The 21347-nt window shown below is 43.9% G+C and overlaps 1 protein-coding gene across 1 annotated transcript in view; it reads right to left on the reverse strand.

Annotated features, from left to right (window-relative positions):
- Positions 1 to 7578, reverse strand: part of RPS20 (ribosomal protein S20) — a 33863-nt gene extending 26285 nt beyond the window's left edge. The window contains exon 1 of the mRNA XM_029591307.1: positions 7422 to 7578. Within this exon, the coding sequence (XP_029447167.1) occupies positions 7422 to 7424 (3 nt within the window). The 5' untranslated portion in view covers positions 7425 to 7578. The remainder of the gene's footprint in view (positions 1 to 7421) is intronic.
- Positions 7579 to 21347: the final 13769 nt, after the last annotated feature.

A 21347-nucleotide genomic window follows, 5' to 3' on the forward strand; every position in this document is an offset into this window, starting at 1 on the left:
TTTGAACCAGGTTTCTGTTATCTCTATGAAGTCAGGTTTTTTTTCTTGGATTAGGTTGTTTAATAGGACGTATTTTTTGGTTATAGATTGGGCGTTTATTATGAAGAAGGTGAAGTAGATGAGGCTATTTAAGTTCTTCAGTGGGATGTTGATTATATGGTTGAGTTATCTCAGAGGAGTGGGCTACACGGTCTGCTTTCAGAGAAAACATATCACACCTGTATCATTCTCAACATGTTCAGCTATTCTTGGGCTCTTCTCATCTACTGTGTGTCAAATTGTTGTTGGCTACTAAAAACATTTATTTGGATGAAGAACTGAGTTTGATATCTGCAGCTATGGGAAAGGTTTACCTGTCTGGGGGTTCAAGACAGTCATCGACACAGAGGGCATTACACAGATTTTTTAAAATAATCCAAGTCCCAAAGGTTTAGGAATTAGTGAATATACAAAACGCCTGGACAGCATATTGACACCATGGCTAGATGCTAATCAGACAAATGAAAAAGCCACACTATAGTAAGAACAAAATTACACCAAAATAGGTTAGCACATGAAAAAAACATGCACAGTACAATTAATGGACAAGCCATAAGCACATTTCACAATTACACTAGCCAATAAAATTCTACATGTCAAGTCTTGTTCATCTTTGGAATGAGGGAGGGAGAAGAAAATCCAAACATTCTGGTACATGTCATTATAAATCACCATGTAGATGATGGGCCTTTCATACAACTAGGTGACAAAGTAAGGCAACAAGAAGAGAATCACATGGTTACCTATTTAGCATGTGGCACATCAGCAGCGATTCAGCCATTTCTGGCATTCATGCCCCAGCAAGCTATGCTTCCTCTTTCCTGTCCATCTTTCCTCCCTTTTCCTACTTTCTCTATCCACCATATCACCATTCCTTTCTGAAGCTTTGTTCCTTTACCTCCCATCAACTTTGCTTCTTCCTCTCCAAAGCCCCAACTTTTCCTCAACACAGTGTGGTACCTTGTATCCTTTCCACGCTCAACTCTCCAATACCACCTCTTGTGCTACAAATATAGTACTGTTCAAGCAGGAATAGATGACAGCAAATATTTCCTCAGCCTGCTGGTGATAAGCAATACATTGTAGAGGTGCAAGAGTAGTGGCATCTAGAGGAAGCATTTCCTACTGCCCCTCCAATGTCCCATTAGCTGACAGCACTAGCACTTCACTTGCAAACTTGGCATTTCCAGTTTCCACCTCCAAATTGGCAACCAGAAATATCACACACTGATCATGTAGCCCATAACAGGCTTGGTTTTCTTTATGTCCATAGGGAGATGTATTTGCATGCAATGGAAGCAGTGTGTGCAGATCTGTCTCATGCATGTTTTTTGTAGGTACCAGGCTTGTTTGTGGCTCTTGGGGATCAGAGCTAGCCATCTCTTGTACCCATAACAAGAATGCCCTAATGCCTGGATGCACAGCTAGTGAAGTGCTTTTAACGCCTTATAGCATGCTACATCTGCTACCTGGATTTTCAAGAACAGTGTGCCGGCTGTTTGCCCAGGCTAGCTTGCAGAACATCTAATCTGTGGGATGACTGTTCCCCAGAGCAGAACCCCTTAATTCTTCCAACCTGATGTAGGCTATGGGAATGCTATCTTTAACCTAGTTGAACCTTGGCCACAAACATGAGTGCATCTCCGTCACATATCTGCTTTGGAGTTTGTACGTGTTGCCATTAGGTCTGTGCATGGGGAACTCAGGTTCACCATCTGAAATGTTCTTGGACATAATGTCCATTCTCCAAAGTTCAGCCTATTTCTGAGACAATCCACTTCCAGGTTCTTCTTTCCTGCTATTTGGGCTACTGGAAGATATTCTTCCACCCACTTGGGTGGCCAGGCTGCTTTCCTGTGGTATTGGCTGAGAGGATTCTGACTGCTTTCTCTCTGTAGGAAGAAACATGTCAAAGCTAGCCTAATGGCTGTCTTTAGCCTTTTTTATAGAATAGTATATCTTCTCTCCTGGCAATCGCCCTTGGGCCACCTGGCCCTGGTAATGAGCGCCCTAAGCCTTCTGTCTGACATTTGTTGTAGCCTCCAACCAAAAGGGTTCTAGGGTCATACTTCTCTGGAAGTTAGAGAGTTGAGCCCATCAAATTTGGCTATTTCTTATCCCTGCAGGCACCCACAGTTGCCACTAATAATCTGGGGGGGGGGGGGGGGGGGGCAGGTGACCAGTGTTAAAGCATAGCCTGCCTTCCTTGTGATCTTGGGCAAGTTACTTCTCCCTCTACTGCCTCAGGTACAAACTTAGATTGTGAGCCTTCTGAGGATACAGAAATACCTACAGTACCTGAATGTAATCTGCTTTGAAAGTGCCTGAAAAGCAGAATACAAATAAAAAATATATTTGGTCTATTAAATTGGACTCCTTCAGTAAACTGCCACTGTAACAGTGCAGGATTGAAAATTGTATAGATGCTAGAACTGTGGTTTGCATGAGATGAGAGGGTTTGAGGCATTCCTTAGAGCAGCCAGGCTCTCTGCCTTACCATGCAGCTAGAAATTAATTACTGAGGCAGGCTGTCTTGTTTTTTAGTAAGATTCTCCACCTCAGGTTAGTTCTGAACTCTTAATAGGCTTGTAACAAAATCATTTGAGGTTAGATCAGATCAGAATAGAGATCTTCTTTGTGGTGTAGTGAGCTGCTGTATAAAGAAAGGCACCACTGGAATTGAGCTCACATCCACTCTCCCCTGCAATCTACTCTAATTGCTCTGATTTAATTCAATTATTTGAACTAATATGTACATATGTATATAATTCTCGTATCATATTCTCCTACCATTGTTAACCCTCTCCCTGTTAAAAAAAAAAATGATAATATTGTAAAGCTTGTTGCTAAGTTATGTTACAATGTGAACAGAGGTGATGTTTTGCAAACGTGCCTCGGTATATAAAAAACCCTTAAATAAATAAAATAAATAAAGATAAAACCATCCTCCTATCCATCAGACCATATTCCATCCAACAAACTGAGTCTTATCACCAACACCATAGCCAAACCTTTAGCAGACATTAACTGCTCTTTCAACCAAGGACATGTCCCGAACCAACTCAAGTTAGCCATGCTCAAGCCGCTCCTCAAAAAACCCAACTTACCCACCTCAGACCCAGCTAACTTTAGACCCATAGCAAACCTCCCTTTGATTGCCAAGTTATGGAGAAAGTTGTTAACAAACAACTTACAGAATATCTTGACGAAAACAATATCCTCACCTCAAACCAATTTGGCTTTCGTAAGACTATGAATACCGAATCATTATTAACATCATTATCAGACACTATCATTTTCAACCTAGAAAAGGGCCAACCTTACCTCCTCGCTCTCCTGGATCTCTCATCAGGTTTGATACTGTTAACCACGCATGCCTCTTGCAACGCCTAATAGACATCGGTATTACAGGAGTAGCTTTTAACTGGTTCAAATCGTTTTTGGAGAACAGATCATACAAGGTCAAGATAAATAACAAAGAGTCCCACACCATCGAATCCAAAAGGGGGGTACCACAAGGATCATCCCTCTCCCCGACCCTTTTCAATATTTATCTGCTCCCACTCTGTCAACTTCTTACTAACCTTAAGCTAAGACATTACCTATACGCGGATGATATTCAAATCCTCATCCCTATAGAAGATTCCCTACACAAAGCCATATCATTCTGGAATAAATGTCTGTTAGCTATCAACAATCTACTCACCAGCATCAACTTGGTTCTAAACAAAAACAAAACTGAAATCCTCATCATAGCACCGGAAAACTATACCCCCTCCCCACTTTCTACCACTAACCAACATCCGGACACCGCAGGGCTCTCCACCACGCAACAAGTTAGAGACCTGGGAGTCATCTTAGACAGCAAACTCTGCCTCAACAAATTCGTCAACAACACAACAAAAGAATGTTTCTTTAAACTTCAAACATTAAAGAAACTCAAACCTCTCCTCCTTTACAGAGACTTCCGCATGGTCTTACAAGCCATCATACTCCCAAAGCTGGATTACTGTAACTCCCTCCTCCTAGGCCTACCAGCATGCACCATCAAACCACTTCAGATGGTCCTGAACGCCTCTGCAAGAATTCTATCAAATGCCAAAAAAAGAGATCATATCACCCCAATTCTCCACCATCTCCACTGGCTTCCGATTAAATACAGGATCCAGTTCAAATCTTTAATGATGATACATAAGGCCTTACACAACATCGCACCTCTCAACCTAACATTTCAAATTCAATTTCACACATCCGTGAAACCAACCAGAAGCGCCTATCAAAACAGACTAATCACACAACCGGCGAAATCCATTTTGAGGAAACGTGCATTATCCACAGCTGGCCCATCACTTTGGAACTCGCTCCCTCCAGACCTTCGTTTGGAAACATGCCACTCTACATTTAAAAAGAAACTTAAGACTTGGCTGTTCAAACAAGCTTTCCCCTAGAGCCAAGAACACGAAGAAAAGTCTTTTCAAGCCCACAACGATTTATTCAGATCTATTATTTTATTCCTTTCAATCAGAAATTTACACATGCTGACTTCATACATACTACATACATTTACTCATATTGACTTCATATTTTTCCATGTTATTCATTGATTTATTAACTGCTTGTTTATTAACGGTTAAATATCATACACTATTTGCTTACTTCAATTAATTTATGCAATGTAAAAACTTGCTTACTTAGATTTGTTCTATGTAAAAACTTCTTTTTTTATGTTCTATGTTCTATGTAAACCGCTATATTTTAGCGATAGTTACTGTTCTTTGTAAACCGGGGTGATATGTATACTATACAGGAACCTCTGGTATATAAATTATTTAAATAAATAAATAAATATAAATCTAGGGTCTCCTGTTAACCAAGTCACAGCAGCTGCATCAAGAATATCATGCTAAGGTAAAATTCAAGGCAAGAGGCACACAGGAGGGTCACCTCTGCCTCCCTTTTTACAGGTGACTGTGCCTCTTAGCCTAGCTTGCTCTGCTAGTTACCAATTAAACAGGGTAAGAACATAAGAAAATGCCATACTGGGTTCAGACCAAGGGTCCATCAAGCCCAGCATCCCGTTTCCAGTATTGAGTATTGACAAAGTATTGTCTCCTCCTGTAGTAACTGCTGGTTTAGCCATTAAACAACTGGTCTTTACAGTAGACCCTTGCACAGCCTGAACTTGGTAATCCCATAGTGACATTGTACTATTGGCTCTCAGAGAACAAGCTTGATCTCTGGAGGCTAGAGTGGCAGATGAGACCTTTAGGAACATTGTAGCCAAGTTCCAACTCCAGGGTTGCAAGTCCCAACTCCAGTCTTGCAACCCTCGTGCTGCCTTGGAGAGGAAAGGTCTCCTGATCAGAGCATCATTCTGGTACAGCAGGAATTGATCCTGTAGTAAGGACCTACTCTCCAGGTGATGCACTGACCTCTCTTGGCTGTCAGTTGGTGACTTGATTATTAGGAATGTAGATAGTTGGATGGCTGGTTGATGTGAGGATCACCTGGTAACTTGCCTAAGTGATGCAAAGGTGGCAGACCTCACGCATCAGATAGGATTTTAGTAAGTGCTAGGGGGGTAGCCGGCTGTAGGGATACCTGGGGAAAAAGAGGGGATGCCAAATTTCGGCTTTTAGGTAGAAAGCTGAAATCCAGAACCTCCCTTAGGGGTCTGCAAAACCTCCAGAGTGATAGCTACCCAGCTTCTGGATCTTCAGGAATCTGGCAGCCCATTTAAAAAAAAAAAAAAAAAGAAAAAGGGCCTGCAAGATTCTCTTTGCCCCTGCTCTTCCCTGTCTAAGGAACAGCTAAGGTAATCAGAAGCCGCACCTACATAGCAGCAGCCAGTGGCTCTCCTGATGTTGTAAGTAGCAGCTGTACCATGCACTTCAGTGGGGAGGAAAATTCAAAATTGGAGCTGCCTGATGTATGACAATTGGGTGTGTACATAGCTGTAGGAAAGCAGTAACTGAACACACTCATGCACAGTGGGGGAGGGGAAGCTTAACTCCCTGCAGTCATGCTGTTTGGTTGTTTGTGGTAATGCAGACATACATGTGTAATCCTATAATGTATAATCATAAGATATGCCATGCTGGGTCAGACCAATCGCTGTTCCTTGCACTATCATCTCATCCATGCATTGAGATCTGCCTGCCTCTGGGGACTTGCATACAGAACATAAGAACCAAGGTTCCATCAAGTCCAAATCAAGTCAAATACCTGGCAAAAACCCAAACATTAAATAAATCTCAAGCTACTATTGCTTATTAATAACAGTTTATGGATTTTTCCTCTAGGAACTTATCCAAACCTTTTTTCAACATAGTTGCACTAACTACTGTAACCACATCCTCTGGCAATTAATTCCAGACCTTAACTATGAGCCGAGTGAAAAAGAATTATCTTTGGTTTTAAATGAGTTACTTGCCAACTTCATGGAGTGCCCCCCCAAGACCTTTTATTATCTGAGAGCATAAATAACCAATTTACATTAATTTTTTCAAGTTATTGAAAAAGTTATTGAAGTCTGGTATAGATGCTTTTGGAACACCAGCTCAACATTGATATGCGACTACTACTCTGAGGTAAGCTTGAATAGATGTAATATTGCCGTATTGGGGTTGTAAGAAGTTTTCTACTTTTGCGTATGACTACTTGTTTGAATTCTCTTTTGGATTAGTCACAGAAACATGGTAGAAAAGACTCAACGGCCAGTGTTGCCAGATTTCAAACAGGATTACATTTGACCCTCAAGAACAATTACTGTAAATCAAATGAAACTTTTAAAGTTCTTTCAAAACGTTTGATAACGTCTGAGTACTGTCCCTCAAAGCTGTATGCTTAAATTCCTCGAGATATTCACTTGCCAGTTTCCTCCTAGATCCATTTTTATTTTCACTTATACGGGTCTGGAAAACGTTGACCCAAATCTACTCTTCCATCTACGCTGCGTGGAGTACGGATAACAAGAAGTCACTTAAGTTTTGAACTACAGCAGTTAAAGATTACACATCGGTTCTTCAATGGCAAAGTCCTAAGTCACCGCAATCAAAGCGCAGAAAGTTTAAGGCCCAACATGGGAGTGCGCGGGGTACGGGCAGTAACAACCCCGGGACGCTGCCGGAACTTGCACTGTGCAGCCCCGCGATGGCCGGAGAGTGAGAAGGGGAGCGATTCCTTCAGCGCGAGGGCTACAAGCCGCCGCGGGCGTCAGCTACGCAGCAGCACGCGACGCTCCGTGCCGCCGGGCGGGCACACGCACCGTCCCCGACGCCAAGCTCCCAGCAGGGCCGCCACCGCTCGCTTCCCAGCACAAGTCCCTACCACTCTCTTTCCCTTTCCACGACTCCCTCCTCCTGCGCTGGCCGCGCTCTCACCATGGCCGAGGAGCAGCTTCCTGACCGACGTATTCGTCAACGGGGATCGTAAAGTCCGGCGCGAGCGAACAGCGGTGAGTCAGGAGATGCACACGCACGCACTCCCACTGGCTTTTCTCAAAGAGGAAGAGTCGCGCCGTCGTCGCCTGTATTTATAGCCTCGCCGTGCGCCGTGACATCAGAGGAGAGCGCCGCGGCAGCCATAGGCTGGGACCTGGAAAGAGCTCGTTCTGGGCGCGCGGTTGGGGAGTGACCCCTGGAGGCGGACTGTGCGATCTGTATTGCACTTCCTCCCACCCTGTTTGGGGAAAGGTGGGGCCCTGCAACAGGCTTTCTATGCCAAGCTCCGCTAGCATCACAGGACATGGCTCAACCTCACATGGCTATCAAGCCACCAGTGAAGGACACTTTTTTTCGCTGTTTTTGATCTTTAATCCAATGCATCATGAAGGGTACTCGTGGTGTTTATTCATTTAGAACTGTACTTCAGGTACTAAATGTATCAATATGGGGGGGCGTTACAAATGCTAGGAATAGTTTGAAAGCCTTCCTCCAGAGACAGGGGTTGGCATCTCTTCAGATGATATCACAATCCAAATTAAAATGCAGTGCTCGCCACACACCCATTTCTGTTTTGTACATTCTACTTTCTGGGTGATAGACCACAATGAAGTCTTGTCACAGACTCAGCAGGTGCTGCAGGACCAGGGGCCCCTGAATACAACAAAATTTACTACAGTTCAAGTTTAGAAAGTTTAAAATTGACATAGGTTAGGAAGCCCTGGGCAGATGCCACTCCTGAGTACAAAACCACCATTCTGGTGACACCATAGTCAACGATCCATAATGTAATATTTATATATTATTTGATGTATATTCTGCTTTCCAGGCACTTCAAAGCAGATTACATTCAGGTACTCTAGCTATTTATTCATAACCATTTGATATTTTGTCTTTATCAAAAGACAGATTACAATCAAATGTATACTTTTTTAAAACCATTGGCTTAATAAATTGAATTCCCAAATTCTCTTTTGCCCTGTATGTTTTTCTTGATTAGATTGTAAGCTCTACTGAGCAGGGACTGTCTCTTATATGTTTTTCTACAGCACTGCAAATGGCAAATAGCACTATAAAAGTTTTAAGTAGTAGTAGTAGTACTAGATAAATTCTCATTACATTTACTTATATTTATTTATAAACATTTGATATTCCACCTTTTCCTAAAGGTAGGCTCAAGATGGATTACATAAAGTAACAGTAATGGATATAAATGAGATACATTTGCAAACATTGAAGACTCAAAGTTTGCAAATCTCTTATGCATATTCACTGTGGCTATCCTAAAAACCCAAATGGCGGGAGTCACCAGGGCAGGTTTGGGCAGTCTTAATCTGGTTGCTTTAAAGGTGACAGTCTCCTGTTTATTATCATCATCATTCTGATAAAGAAGCCCGCTCCCTGATCATGTCTTCATTTGTTTAATCTTTTGTATGTGCTTGCTTTGAACATTTTATTAATCCATTTTATATTGCACAATAAAATACAATGCATACAATTAGTCAGCATTACATATATATTTTATCTAACATTATAAATACATTACTTTTTAAAAATGTATATTCTTATTGTCAAGTTACATTACCTTAACCTATAAAATATGGAAAAGGGACACATGTCCATAAGTAAAATATTAGGTAGAGGTATCTAAACATTTTGATCAAATAGAATTATGGCTGTCTATCTTGTTTTGTTGTTTGTATATAAAGGTCTACCATTAAGGAAATCTTTTTTTCATAGAATTATATGTTCAGAAAGCCAATCACTGTCAGACACCAGATGATGGACATCTTTCATAGTAGCACAGAACAGAATGGCAGATAAAAGTCTAAAGGCCCATATAGTCTCTCTGCAATATTCAAAGCCTTCTTGTTTGCAGGCTTCTTCACATCCAGTGATCCTCTGTCATTATCTTAGGCTTCTTGAATTCTGTTATTGCTTTAGACTCAGCTATGTACACTGGGAGGCTGTGCCATGCATCTGCCACCTTTTCTTTTTCTTTTTTTTTTTAATTTATTCTTTATTGAATTTCCAAAATTATAATAACAAATACTTCTTTGTCATAGAGAAATTTAAGTGCTTTTACAATGAAATAAAGAAAATGCAAGAAAAATATATTGACATTTTCAATACAGGCAACTTTCTCATTCTAGCTCCTTTTATGCACTATCACATTATAGAGGACAATATTGTGGGGGTGTAAGGAAATACAGAGGAGTTAAATCTATAGGCAAATTCTAATTAAACAATGGTCAACCAAGGGTATACATTCATAATTATTATCCCTCATTGGATGTTTCAACTGTTATTGGATATTTAGAACTCAGGAATTCTCTCAACTGTGGTGTATCAAAGAAAATATAAGTAGACCCACGCCAACCTATAACACACTTACAAGGGTATTTCACAATAAAACTAGCACCCAAAGATAAAACTTGGGGTTTCATTTGGAGAAAAGCTTTCTGCCTCACTTGGGTAGCCTTGGCAAGGTCAGGAATTATCCTTACCAAGTCCCCACAAAAAGGTACCCTTAAATTCTTATAGTAATTACACATTATCAAGTTTATATCTTCTTCTGAAATGAAAGTCACTAAGAGGGTCTCTCTTCCAGTGACCTCTATTTCTGATGCTTCTAAGTACTGCGTCAGGTTATCCATGTTGTCCAGAACACTGATTCTAGGTGTGCTTTGCCTCTGAGACAGATGTAATATCTTTTTTATCACTGGAATTTTTTCCTAGGGGATTTTCAAAAAATCTCCTAGGTATTTCTTTATCGTTACTAGGCACCGTTCATCCTTAATCACCGGGAAATTTAACAAACGAAGGTTCAAGTGTCTGATAGAGTTTTCAAGAAACTCCATTTTACGCAATGTAGGAAGCCTTTCCCTAAGAAAGCTGCTGAAACTTCTTTTAAGTCTTTGACCTCCGATTCAATTCTTTGGATAGCAGATCCTTGTTCCTGTAATATATGCTGGTGATCATGGGCTACAATATCCAATTTGGCCGAGACCCCATGTAACTTGTGAGATTGCTTCTGCAGCTTGATATCTATTCCAGCCATAAGCTCCCATAAGGAGTCTAAAGTCACAATTGCAGGTTTTTCAATCCGATGAGCGTTCTGACTCACCCCACTAGCTCTAGAAGTTGAATCCATCCTCTCAGCTGCCCCCACCATACTTCCACCTTCACCGGCAGCTCCATTCAGCTTTATGGGGGTTGATGTCGTCGCTGCCCCGGAGCCAACTCCCTTGGCTCCCTCCGACTGGTCTTCTCCGACCGAGTTTCCTCGGGGCTCCCCAGTAGCTCCAGGAGACTCCGGGGAGGAAGCTTGCTGCAAGTGTCTCGGGTTTGGCGGGCAAAGATATCTCTCCCGGCGAAAAGGGTTCTCCTCCAACCCCTCCACCCGCGGGAGCCACAGCCCGCACCACTGAAGTCGCATATTCCCGGATTAGCCTCTGATCAGAAGGTAGGGAGGGTTCGGAGGGGTATACCCGCACCCTACCTTTTTTTTTGTGGGGCATTTTTACAAAAGTTCGGCAATACTGACCGGGGGTAATCAGAAACAGTCAGGATGTCCGGGAACTGCTGCCTCTCTGTTGGCCATCTTGGTTATCTGCCACCTTTTCTGTGAAAAAAAATATTTCTTAATGGTAGACCTGAGTTTACCCTTCTTGGAGCCTAATATCGACCTTGTCATGATATTAGGCATCTCTCTCAATCTACCTTAAAGGACCGGGCTCAGGTATCCTACCCAGTCTTCCTTAAGCTTGGGCTCCCCAAGGCAAAAAAAGGGGGGAGGGGGCTGACTACCGGGAGGGGGGGAAGCCCTCCAATCCACCCTTTGGTGGGAGGGGGAGGGGGAAGAGTCACCAAACATTTATTCAAGGGAGAGGTTAGGGGAAGGAGAAAAAAGGGGGAGCCTCCCTTCTTCAGGGAGTTTGGGGGGTTCAGGGGAGGGGAAGGTCACCCTAAAGTACATGCAAATGCAAAAGTAAAGAACTTAAATGTGCAGGATTAAGTCAAAATGGGGAGCGAGGGGAGGGGAGCAGAGCTCCCCAAGGTATCCTGGAATGAGGGAGGAGTCCAAACCCTGAGCATAAAACCTGAGGGCATAGACAGGTTAGACGGGCCCTGGGGAGCTGATGGAGTCCCAGTGTACTGACTGAGGACTTATCTGTAAGGCTGGTAAACTGCTTGCACTTAAAGCTTAGAGACTGCCTGAGTTCAAGGAAGCTGTTCTGTTGTCTGCTGCCACTTGTGTGTCTTTAAGATCACTGTAAATAAAGAGCACTTTAAGCACAGCCAGAGTTTCTGTGTGCTTTTCTCTGCCTGTTACCACACCACTGACCACGCCCCTATGTGGGATCCCCCTAAGCAGGGCACAGTGAGAAAAAACAGTCTCTAGAGAGGACTGTGAGGTGGAACAGTTTGTAGAGGGTTTTTTTTTCTCTCTCTTTTCCTGGGGCCCTCCCAATTTCAACCCAGCTTGTGTGCAGGCCAAGGGGGCTATCCCTTCCTGGTTAGAGAGGGGGTCAAGCAGTAAGTAAGTAAGGGCTGGAGAGGCCAGCAGGTTTTTTTTTATTTGTTTTATTTGTGCTCCTACACCTGAAGAATCATTTAAAATGGAGCAACATCATGACGTCACTAACATCAGACAGTTAAGACAGCCTCAACACCAGGCGTTGCGTGTGGGAAGCCAGATAACATCAAGGGGCACCCTGCAGCGCTTCTCACCCCACAGTCATGGGAGGGGAAGTGAAGGAAACAGCTTGATCTTCACCTGGAACTGGAAAGAAGCAGCAATGTAAGTGCTGCGATCATTAGACCCGCCCCCCCATGACATGACTAACATCGGACAGTTAAGACAGCCTCAACACCAGGCGTCGCGCACCAAAGGGGCACGACAAAGGGGCTCTCCCCTTTGTGCACCCCTTCGTGCAACCCTTTGTGTATATGTAAAAATTTATTTTTATGTTTCCTTTGTTAACTAAGCTGTTTCATTGTATTCGACTAAGGAATTTTTTCCTGCTTTTTCTGCTTCACTGTAAACCGGCATGATTTGCATTTAATGCAAGAATGTCGGTATATAAAAGTTAAAAATAAATAAATAAATAAATAAATTCTTGTCACTGGCCAACAGCAGCTGCAGAGGGCTCTGCAAGTACAAATTCCCCAGCAGGAAGTGTTACAAGCACAGGGGAGCATACGTATCCCTTCCTCAAGAGTCTACAGTACTTCGTCTCTGCTTTTAAGAAGGTCTTTGACAAGCCTGGTCAGCTGGTCACCTGGTCACCATGGGCTCTGACCTGCATCTGCGCCAGGGTACCCAGACTGTAGTGGAGTACACCATAGAGTTTTGGACCCTGGCCACTGTTCTTGATTGGAGAGAGGATTTCCTCCTTAGTATATTTCTGGAGGGCCTGTCCTCAAGGATCAAGGACAAACTGGCAGCACAGGAATTACCAGAGCACTGAGAGGAAAGGATCACCTTGCTGGTGGCTGAAAATAATCTGTAAGTACCGCTTGGGGAAATTTTTAAAACTTAAAAGTATTGGGGAGAAGAAAACTAATGTGGTATATTATTTAGTGTGTTTGTGTGTCTGTATTGAATAACTAATCAGAGGGCAGGTAAAAAGCAGGAGTTTTGTGTGTTGTGTATTAAATAGGCAGCCAGAAAGGCAAGCAAAAAACAGAAGTCTGTGTTTTGTATTAAATAAATAGGTAATTAGAAAGGCAGGCAAAAAAAACCAGAAATTTGTGTGTTTTGTATTAAATAGGTAGCCAGAAAGGCAGGCAAAAAACAGATCTGTACTTTGACCAGTGCTTTTTAATATATTTATAAATGATCTGGAAAGGAATACGATGAGTGAGGTGATCAAATTTGCGGATGACACAAAATTATGCAGAGTAGTTAAATCTCAAGCAGAGTGTGATGAATTGCAGGAAGACCTTGTGAGACTGGAAAATTGGGCATCCAAATGGCAGATGAAATTTAATGTGGATAAGTGCAAGGTGATGCATATAGGGAAAAATAACCCATGCTATAATTACACGATGTTGGGTTCCATATTAGGTGCTACAACCCAAGAAAGAGATCTAGGTGTCATAGTGGATAACACATTGAAATCGTCGGTTCAGTGTGCTGCGGCAGTCAAAAAAGCAAACAGAATGTTGGGAATTATTAGAAAAGGAATGATGAATAAAACGGAAAATGTCATAATGCCTCTGTATCGCTCCATGGTGAGACCGCACCTTGAATACTGTGTACAATTCTGGTCGCCGCATCTCAAAAAAGATATAATTGCGATGGAGAAGGTACAGAGAAGGGCTACCAAAATGATAAGGGGAATGGAACAACTCCCCTATGAGGAAAGACTAAAGAGGTTAGGACTTTTCAGCTTGGAGAAGAGACGACTGAGGGGGGATATGATAGAGGTGTTTAAAATCATGAGAGGTCTAGAACGGGTAGATGTGAATCGGTTATTTACTCTTTCGGATAGTAGAAAGACTAGGGGACACTCCATGAAGTTAGCATGGGGCACATTTAAAACTAATCGGAGAAAGTTCTTTTTTACTCAACGCACAATTAAACTCTGGAATTTGTTGCCAGAGAATGTGGTTCGTGCAGTTAGTATAGCTGCGTTTAAGAAAGGATTGGATAAGTTCTTGGAGGAGAAGTCCATTACCTGCTATTAAGTTCACTTAGAGAATAGCCATTGCCATTAGCAATGGTTACATGGAATAGACTTAGTTTTTGGGTACTTGCCAGGTTCTTATGGCCTGGATTGGCCACTGTTGGAAACAGGATGCTGGGCTTGATGGACCCTTGGTCTGGCCCAGTATGGCATTTTCTTATGTTCTTATTGTTGCGATTCCGGGCCGCCCCCGGAATCGCCACCCACCTGGTCGCGCGTCCGCACGGGCCCCGCGCTCCCCGGGCCTCCGGGGATCTCTACCGCCGCAGGCCCGGCGTCTCCCCACCTCGCCCGGGCCTGCAGCGCCTTCAGCTCCTGCCCCTTCGCTTCGCCGGAGCAGCCGGCGCCTCGCGGTGCTAGGCCCCGCCCCCTAGACGCGCGCGCGTCTAAGGCTAGAATTTAAAGGGGCCAGCGCGGGGAAACCTCAGGGACGCCTCCTGATGACGTCAGACGCTGCAGGGTACTTAAGCCCTGCAGCTGGACCAGGACATGGCCTTGCAACGAGGTTCCCAGGTTCGTCCTGCTCCCAGTTGCTGAGTTCCTGCTCGTCGCTTGATCTTCTGGTTTTCGACTTCGGTTTGGCTTGTGGTTCTTCCTGGCTCCTGACTTCTGTTTGGCTTCGGTGATCTTCTGGCTCTTGACCCGGTTCGGCTTACGGTACTCCTCTGGCTCTTGACTCGGACTGGCTGACGACGATCCCCTGGCTCTGGACTCGGACTGGCTGACGGCGATTCTCCGGCACCTGACCCTGGCCTGGTGAGCAACGACTCTGTCGGTAGAGATCTCCTAAGTCCCAGCGGCCGGGTTCCTACGGGCTCCTCCCGGGGGGACACCGGCTTCCAGGGTGAATCTCCTAAGTCCCAGCGGCCGGACTCTTACGAGCTCCTCTCGGGGGGGGGGTACCGGCTTCCAGGGCGAAGATCCTCTTCCACCAGGTCAGCCTCTTCTCCTGGCCCTTGGTCGCATAGGGCCCTTCGTGTCTTCCTCTCAGCTGTCCGCGAGCCTGCCTCCGCCGCCTACCGGTTGGAACCGGTGTCACAACCTCTCTAAGGTATCCCATCTCCTGGTTCCAATCGACCCAAGGGTCCATGAAGCTTACACTTATGTTCTTATGTTCTTTTTCGAAAGTGTAAATAACTGATTCACATCTACTCGTTCAAGACCTCTCATGATCTTAAAGACCTCTATCATATCCCCCCTCAGCCGTCTCTTCTTCAAATTGAACAGCCCTAACCTCTTCAGCCTTTCCTCATAGGGCAGCTGTTCCATCCCCTTTATCATTTTGGTTGCCCTTCTCTGTACCTTCTCCATCGCATCTATATATTTTTTGAGATGCGGCGACCAGAATTGTACACAGTATTCAAGGTGCAGTCTCACCATGGAGTGATATTTATTTATTTATTTATTTTTAATTTTTATATACCGGAATTCCTGTATACAATACAAATCAATCCGGTTTACATTAAACAATAAGTTGCCCTGGTTGGGACAGTCCAGCCTGGGCTTATTACAAGGAACATTGAAAAGTGACCATAATAAATTAACATTTAACATTAAACAGAACGTGTGTTCAACTTTTTACAAAGAACTATAGTAGCGACAACCGGGCTACCAAACATTATACAAGAATACAATTATATATTAAATGATTTGTCTATGTTAAGATCAAATTGCGATTAAGAAGGTGTAAAATTAAGAGTCTGTGATGTTAGTGATACGCTGCAATGAAAGGATCTGAAAGTCAGGAGGAAGTGCTTAGTTACACTCTGGTGATTGGAAAGCCTGACTGAAGAGCCAGGTTTTTAATCTTTTTTTGAACTCTGGTAGACTGGGTTCGAGGCGTAGGTCTGGTGGGAGAGCATTCCATTGATGTGGTCCCGCAGATGAGAGTGCTCTTTTTCTTAGTGTTGATTTAACTGGGGCTGCGACTAAGGTGCCTTTGTAGGCATTTCTGATGGGTCTGGAGGATAAATGTGGACGAAGAGGAGTTAGTAGTGATATAGGTGCGACATCATGGATTGCTTTATGAATAATATATATAATGATATATAATAATAATATAGAGGCATTATGACATTTTCCGTTTTATTAACCATTCCCTTCCTAATAATTCCTAACATTCAATCTCAATAAGGATATAGATGCACTTGAGAAAGTGCAGAGAAGGTTGACCAAAATGATAAGGGGCATGGAACAGCTGCCCTATGAGGAAAGGCTAAAGAAGTTAGGGCTGTTCAGTCTGGAGAAGAGACGACTGAGGGGGGATATGATAGAGGTCTACAAAATCATGAAAGGATTTGAACAAGTTAATATAATTGGTTATTTACTCTCTCAGATAATAGTATGACCAGGAGGCACTCCTTGAAGTTAGCAAGTAACTCATTCAAAACAAATCAAAGAAAATTCTTTTCCACTCAGCACATAGTTAAGCTCTGGAATTCATTGCCAGAGGATGTGGTTACAGCTATTGGTGTAACTGGGTTTAAAAAATGTTTTTGATAAGTTCCTAGAGGAAAAATCCATTAACTGCTGTTACAGTAATCGATAAGTAATGGTAGCTTGTGATTTATCTAATGTTTGGGTACTTGCCAGGTACTTATAACTTGGATTGGCCATTGTTGGAAACAGGATACTGGGCTTGATGGACCCTTGGTCTGACTCAGTATAGCATATCTTAGGTTCTTATGTCTATGGATGGGCTCTTAGACCTGGCAGGGAGGATAGACCATTGTCTGCAACAATGGCCCAGGGAGGCCCGCCCTCCTCATCAAGCCATCATACTGGCTTCTCATTTCCAGCAGCTGCTGTCACCACCAGTCCTGCTCCATCCTCTGCGAGCTCGGAAGAACCAATGCAGCTCAGCCACAGCTGTTTTTCACTCCAGGAGAGACTCCACTGCTGCCAGCTAGGCCTATGCCTGTATTGTGCAGGCACAGGTCACTTGCTTGCCCAATGTCCAGTCAAGTTGGAACTTCTGAGCCTAGGATCTGGTGGGGAGATGATAAAGGCTTCATGACTCCTGCTCCCTAACTGACCCTTCCAGTTACTTTCACAATGGACATTCATGATTTCTCCACCCTAGCACTGGTGGATTCCGGTGCTGGGGGAAACTTCATGATGAAAGAATTGGTAGACTATCACTGTTTCCACTGTTCAAAGGAAGTCTCCTGGCCACAGCACCATTAACTGTATACACTGGCCTGCTCCATAAGTAACAGATAGACTTCCATGTCATTGCCCGAGCTGTCCATCCAATTGTTCTGGGGCTTCCCTGGCTCCAGTAGCATTCTTCACAATTTGACTAGTCCATGCTGCAACTAACCCATTGAGGTCAGCAATGCCATGATTCGTGCCTAGAATGTGTGGATCCCTTGCTTCACTTATCCCTGGCCACCACACTCCCAGGTCTTCCACCTCAGTACAGCGACTTTGAGGATATATTCTCCAAAAAGAAGACTGAGACATTACCACGCCATAGGGCATACATACAACTGTGGAATTGAGCTGCTGCCTGACACCAAACCCCCACTTGGTGGGGTCTACCCATTGTCTCTCCCCGAGACCAAAGCTATGTCAGATTACATCCAGGTAAATCTAGAGCAGGGCTTCATCCAATCTTCCACATCCCTGACAGGGGCCGGTTTCTTTTTTGTGGCCAAAAAAGATGGGTCACTCTGGCCCTGTATCAACTAAATAGTCTAAACGCCATCAGAAGGAAGGATCACTATCTTTTATCATTAATTTCCGAACTCTTCAACCAGCTCCAAGAGGCTAGGATCTTTACAAATGTATACCTCTGAGGAACCTACAATTTGAACCGGATTAAAGTTGGTGATGAATGGATCTACTCTATGTCTGCATTATCGTATACCTTGACTTCATTCTTACATTCGCCAAGGACCACAGCTCCAACGGTCGGGACATATGGCTAGTTCTATTTTATTTTATTTAACACTTTTTTTTTTTTTTATACCGACCTTCATGTTCTACAAAGACTGCAAGAAAACTTAAATACTAAACTAGAGAAATGCCCATTCAAAAGAGAGAGGCTACCCTTCCTGGAGAATATCATACCCAGGAAGGATTCCATATGGACCCCAAGAAAACTAAGAGCATCCAAGACTGGCCCCATCCAGTAGATCTATGAGCCTTACAAAGGTTCCTGGGCTTTTCCCAACTATGACCGCCACTTCATTGCAAATTACTCAGCTATTTCAGCACCACTCACTGCCCTCACTCATAAGGGAGCTAACACAAAGATTGGCCTTCTGAAGCGGTATCTGCCTTTCAGGAACTAAAGGAGACCACCTTGATGAAACCCTGCTTTTACCACCCAGACCCTGCATGTCCATTCATCCTCGATTTGTAAGCCTCCACCTTGAGTGTAGGGGCTGTACTAAGCCAGTATTCAACTAAGGGGGGTCCTCCATCCCTGCTCATTCTTCTCAAAGAAATTTCGCCTACAGAACGTAACTATGGCATTGGTGACAGAGACCTCCTGGCGGTCAAGCTAGTGCTAGAAGAATGGCACTATTGGCTAGAAGGTTCCCAACACCATATCACGATATATATGGATCATAAAAATCTGGAACACCTTCACCATGCCCAATGACTAAATGAATAACAGGCTCGCTGGTCTCTGTTCTTTGCATGTTTTGATTTTGAACTGTGATACTGTCCAGCTCTCAAAAATCTCTCAGCAGATGCCCTCTCAAGCTCCTTCCAGGTAGAGGATATCTGAGAGCCTCCCAGATACATCATCGACCCAACCAGGATCCTCCTAGCAGCCTCCATGACCATGCCTCCAGAGAAGACTGTTGTTCCTACTCGACTCTGTGAAAAGGTACTGAAATGGTCCCATGACTCCCATATCGCAAGTTACCTTGGATGTGCCCAAATTCTTGCACTGATTCAACAATACTATTGGTGGCCCCAAATGAAATAAGACTTAAATGCCTACGTGGATTCATGCCGCACCTGAGCACAAAAGAAAGCTCTGTCAGGCCAACCCTGCAGGCTGTTACAGCCGATGCCAGCCCCCAGGAAACCCTTGATCCACTTGTCCTCTCTGAAACGATGCCATCATAATTTGGGTGGTCATTGATTGTTTCTCAAAAATGGCTCACTTTGCCCCATGCCCGGGCCTCCCTTCAGCCCCAGAGCTAGCTTGACTTTTTACTCTCCATGTGTTCCACCTACACCACTTACCTAAGCACATCTTGTCTGACCAGTTCATGGCAAAGTATTGGCACTCACTATGCAAAAAGTTTAACATTACTCTGGACTTCATGATAGCGTACCATACACAGGGAAATGGACAGTCTGAGCACACTAACTGAACACTCAAAACCTTCCTCCTGCCCTGCGTCAACGAGCGTCAGGATAATTGGGCTTGCCTTCTACCCTGGGCAAAATTTTCACATAACTCTCACATAACTCTTGTGTCATTACAGGGTCATCACCTTTTCAACTGGTCAACGTTAAACAACATAAACCACATTTTACCTCTTCCAGTGGCTGTACCCTTTCCAGCGGCCAAGTTATCTGCCCAGCAACTCCAGAACCTATGGATCCACACCAACATCCTTATTGAAAAGGTGGCTGAGAAGGCTAAGAAAACCACAGACGCACACAGGAGGCCTGCTCCACAATTTAAACCCAGCGAGAAGATCTGGTTGAGCACCCGTCACATATGCTTAAGATTGCCCTCTATGTGCCTCGCCCCATGATTCATTGGACCTTCCCTATAACCCGCCAGATACGACCCATGATTTACCAGCTAAAACTGCTGCACACTCTGGACATACATAATGTCTTCCATGTATCACTGTTAAAGCCACTGATACTCACCTGGCCTTCTAGGACACCTCCGGAACCTCTGGACCTGTCCAGTGAGGACAACACCATCTGTGAAGTAGATGAGATCCTAGATTCACAGCGCAGTGGCAAGAAGTTGGAGTATTTCCTTTCCTAGAAGGGATATGACCCAGAGGAGAACTGTTGGGAACGCGCTTCAAAAATTCTGGATCCCAGCTTGCAAAAAAGATATGTACATGCTTTCCATCCCAAGAAACCCAGGCCTTCAGAAAGACGATTTAAGAGGAGGGACGGGTACTGTTGCGTTCGGAATTTCACAGGTCAGTCCCACAAACTGCTGCTCTTACCTCCAGCCCTGAGCCCAATGCTGTGAAATCCCCCAGCCACGGTGAAGCAGGCCACTGTGCTTGGACAGGCCCGACACTGCATGTAGCAGGATGCCACTGACTCTTTCTGGGTGCACTCCTAGGTGCACATGCTGGACTGCAGCAGATTTAAAGGGCCCGCAGCAGGAAATCCCCCTTTGGTGCCTCGATGTCTCAGCCTCTGCCCTATTTAAGAGCCTTCCTCCCTGCATTCCACGTCTCAATAATAGGTCCACTACTTTGGTAGAGCAAGTTGCCTCAACCTGTTCCCGGTCTTTGTTCCTGTGGTCTTGGTCTTCGTCTCTTCAGGTCATAGTCTTCGTCCTGTGGTCAGTCTTTAGTTCTTCATCAGTTCCTCGTCTTGTGGTCAAGTCTTAAGTTCTTCAGTGTCTTCTATGTAACTGTCTGCACACCTGTGCTGTTCCTCACCTCCCTTCCTGCCCTATTCACCCCGTCTTCCCTTGGATGGATCTCTGGTTATTACTTTGGCCTGATTACTCTTGACTTTGATTGAACTCTATTTGCCACTAATGACAGCCTGACTCTTGACCTTGCCTGAACTCCACCTGCCACTGACCCACACCCTGACTCTCGACCTTGCCTGAACTCTGCCTGCCACTGACTACTATTACCCCATAAATAAGGAGAACCTTACATAATATAGCATAAGTAATTTAAAACACACATTTATTAAGAAAGACACATCTTAATATAACCCCACTAAATACATATACAACCACACATTTAAAAACATCACAAACATGAATGTCATATAGGCAGAGAATGTTTATAAATATAATATAATCATAAACAATATAGCATTCAAATGAATCTTCACATATATTGTATTAAAGTGCTTCTAAGTGCAGATTCTCGTAGTTTTCAACTTCACAGCTCTCCTCCATTAGTCACTGCCGTAATGAAATTCACTTGCGTACTACCCGATACTACTCCCGATACTACTCCTAGTATCAGGAGTAGTATCGGGT

The sequence above is a fragment of the Rhinatrema bivittatum genome, chromosome 2, assembly GCF_901001135.1.
Source record: "Rhinatrema bivittatum chromosome 2, aRhiBiv1.1, whole genome shotgun sequence".
NCBI classification, from domain to species: domain Eukaryota; kingdom Metazoa; phylum Chordata; class Amphibia; order Gymnophiona; family Rhinatrematidae; genus Rhinatrema; species Rhinatrema bivittatum.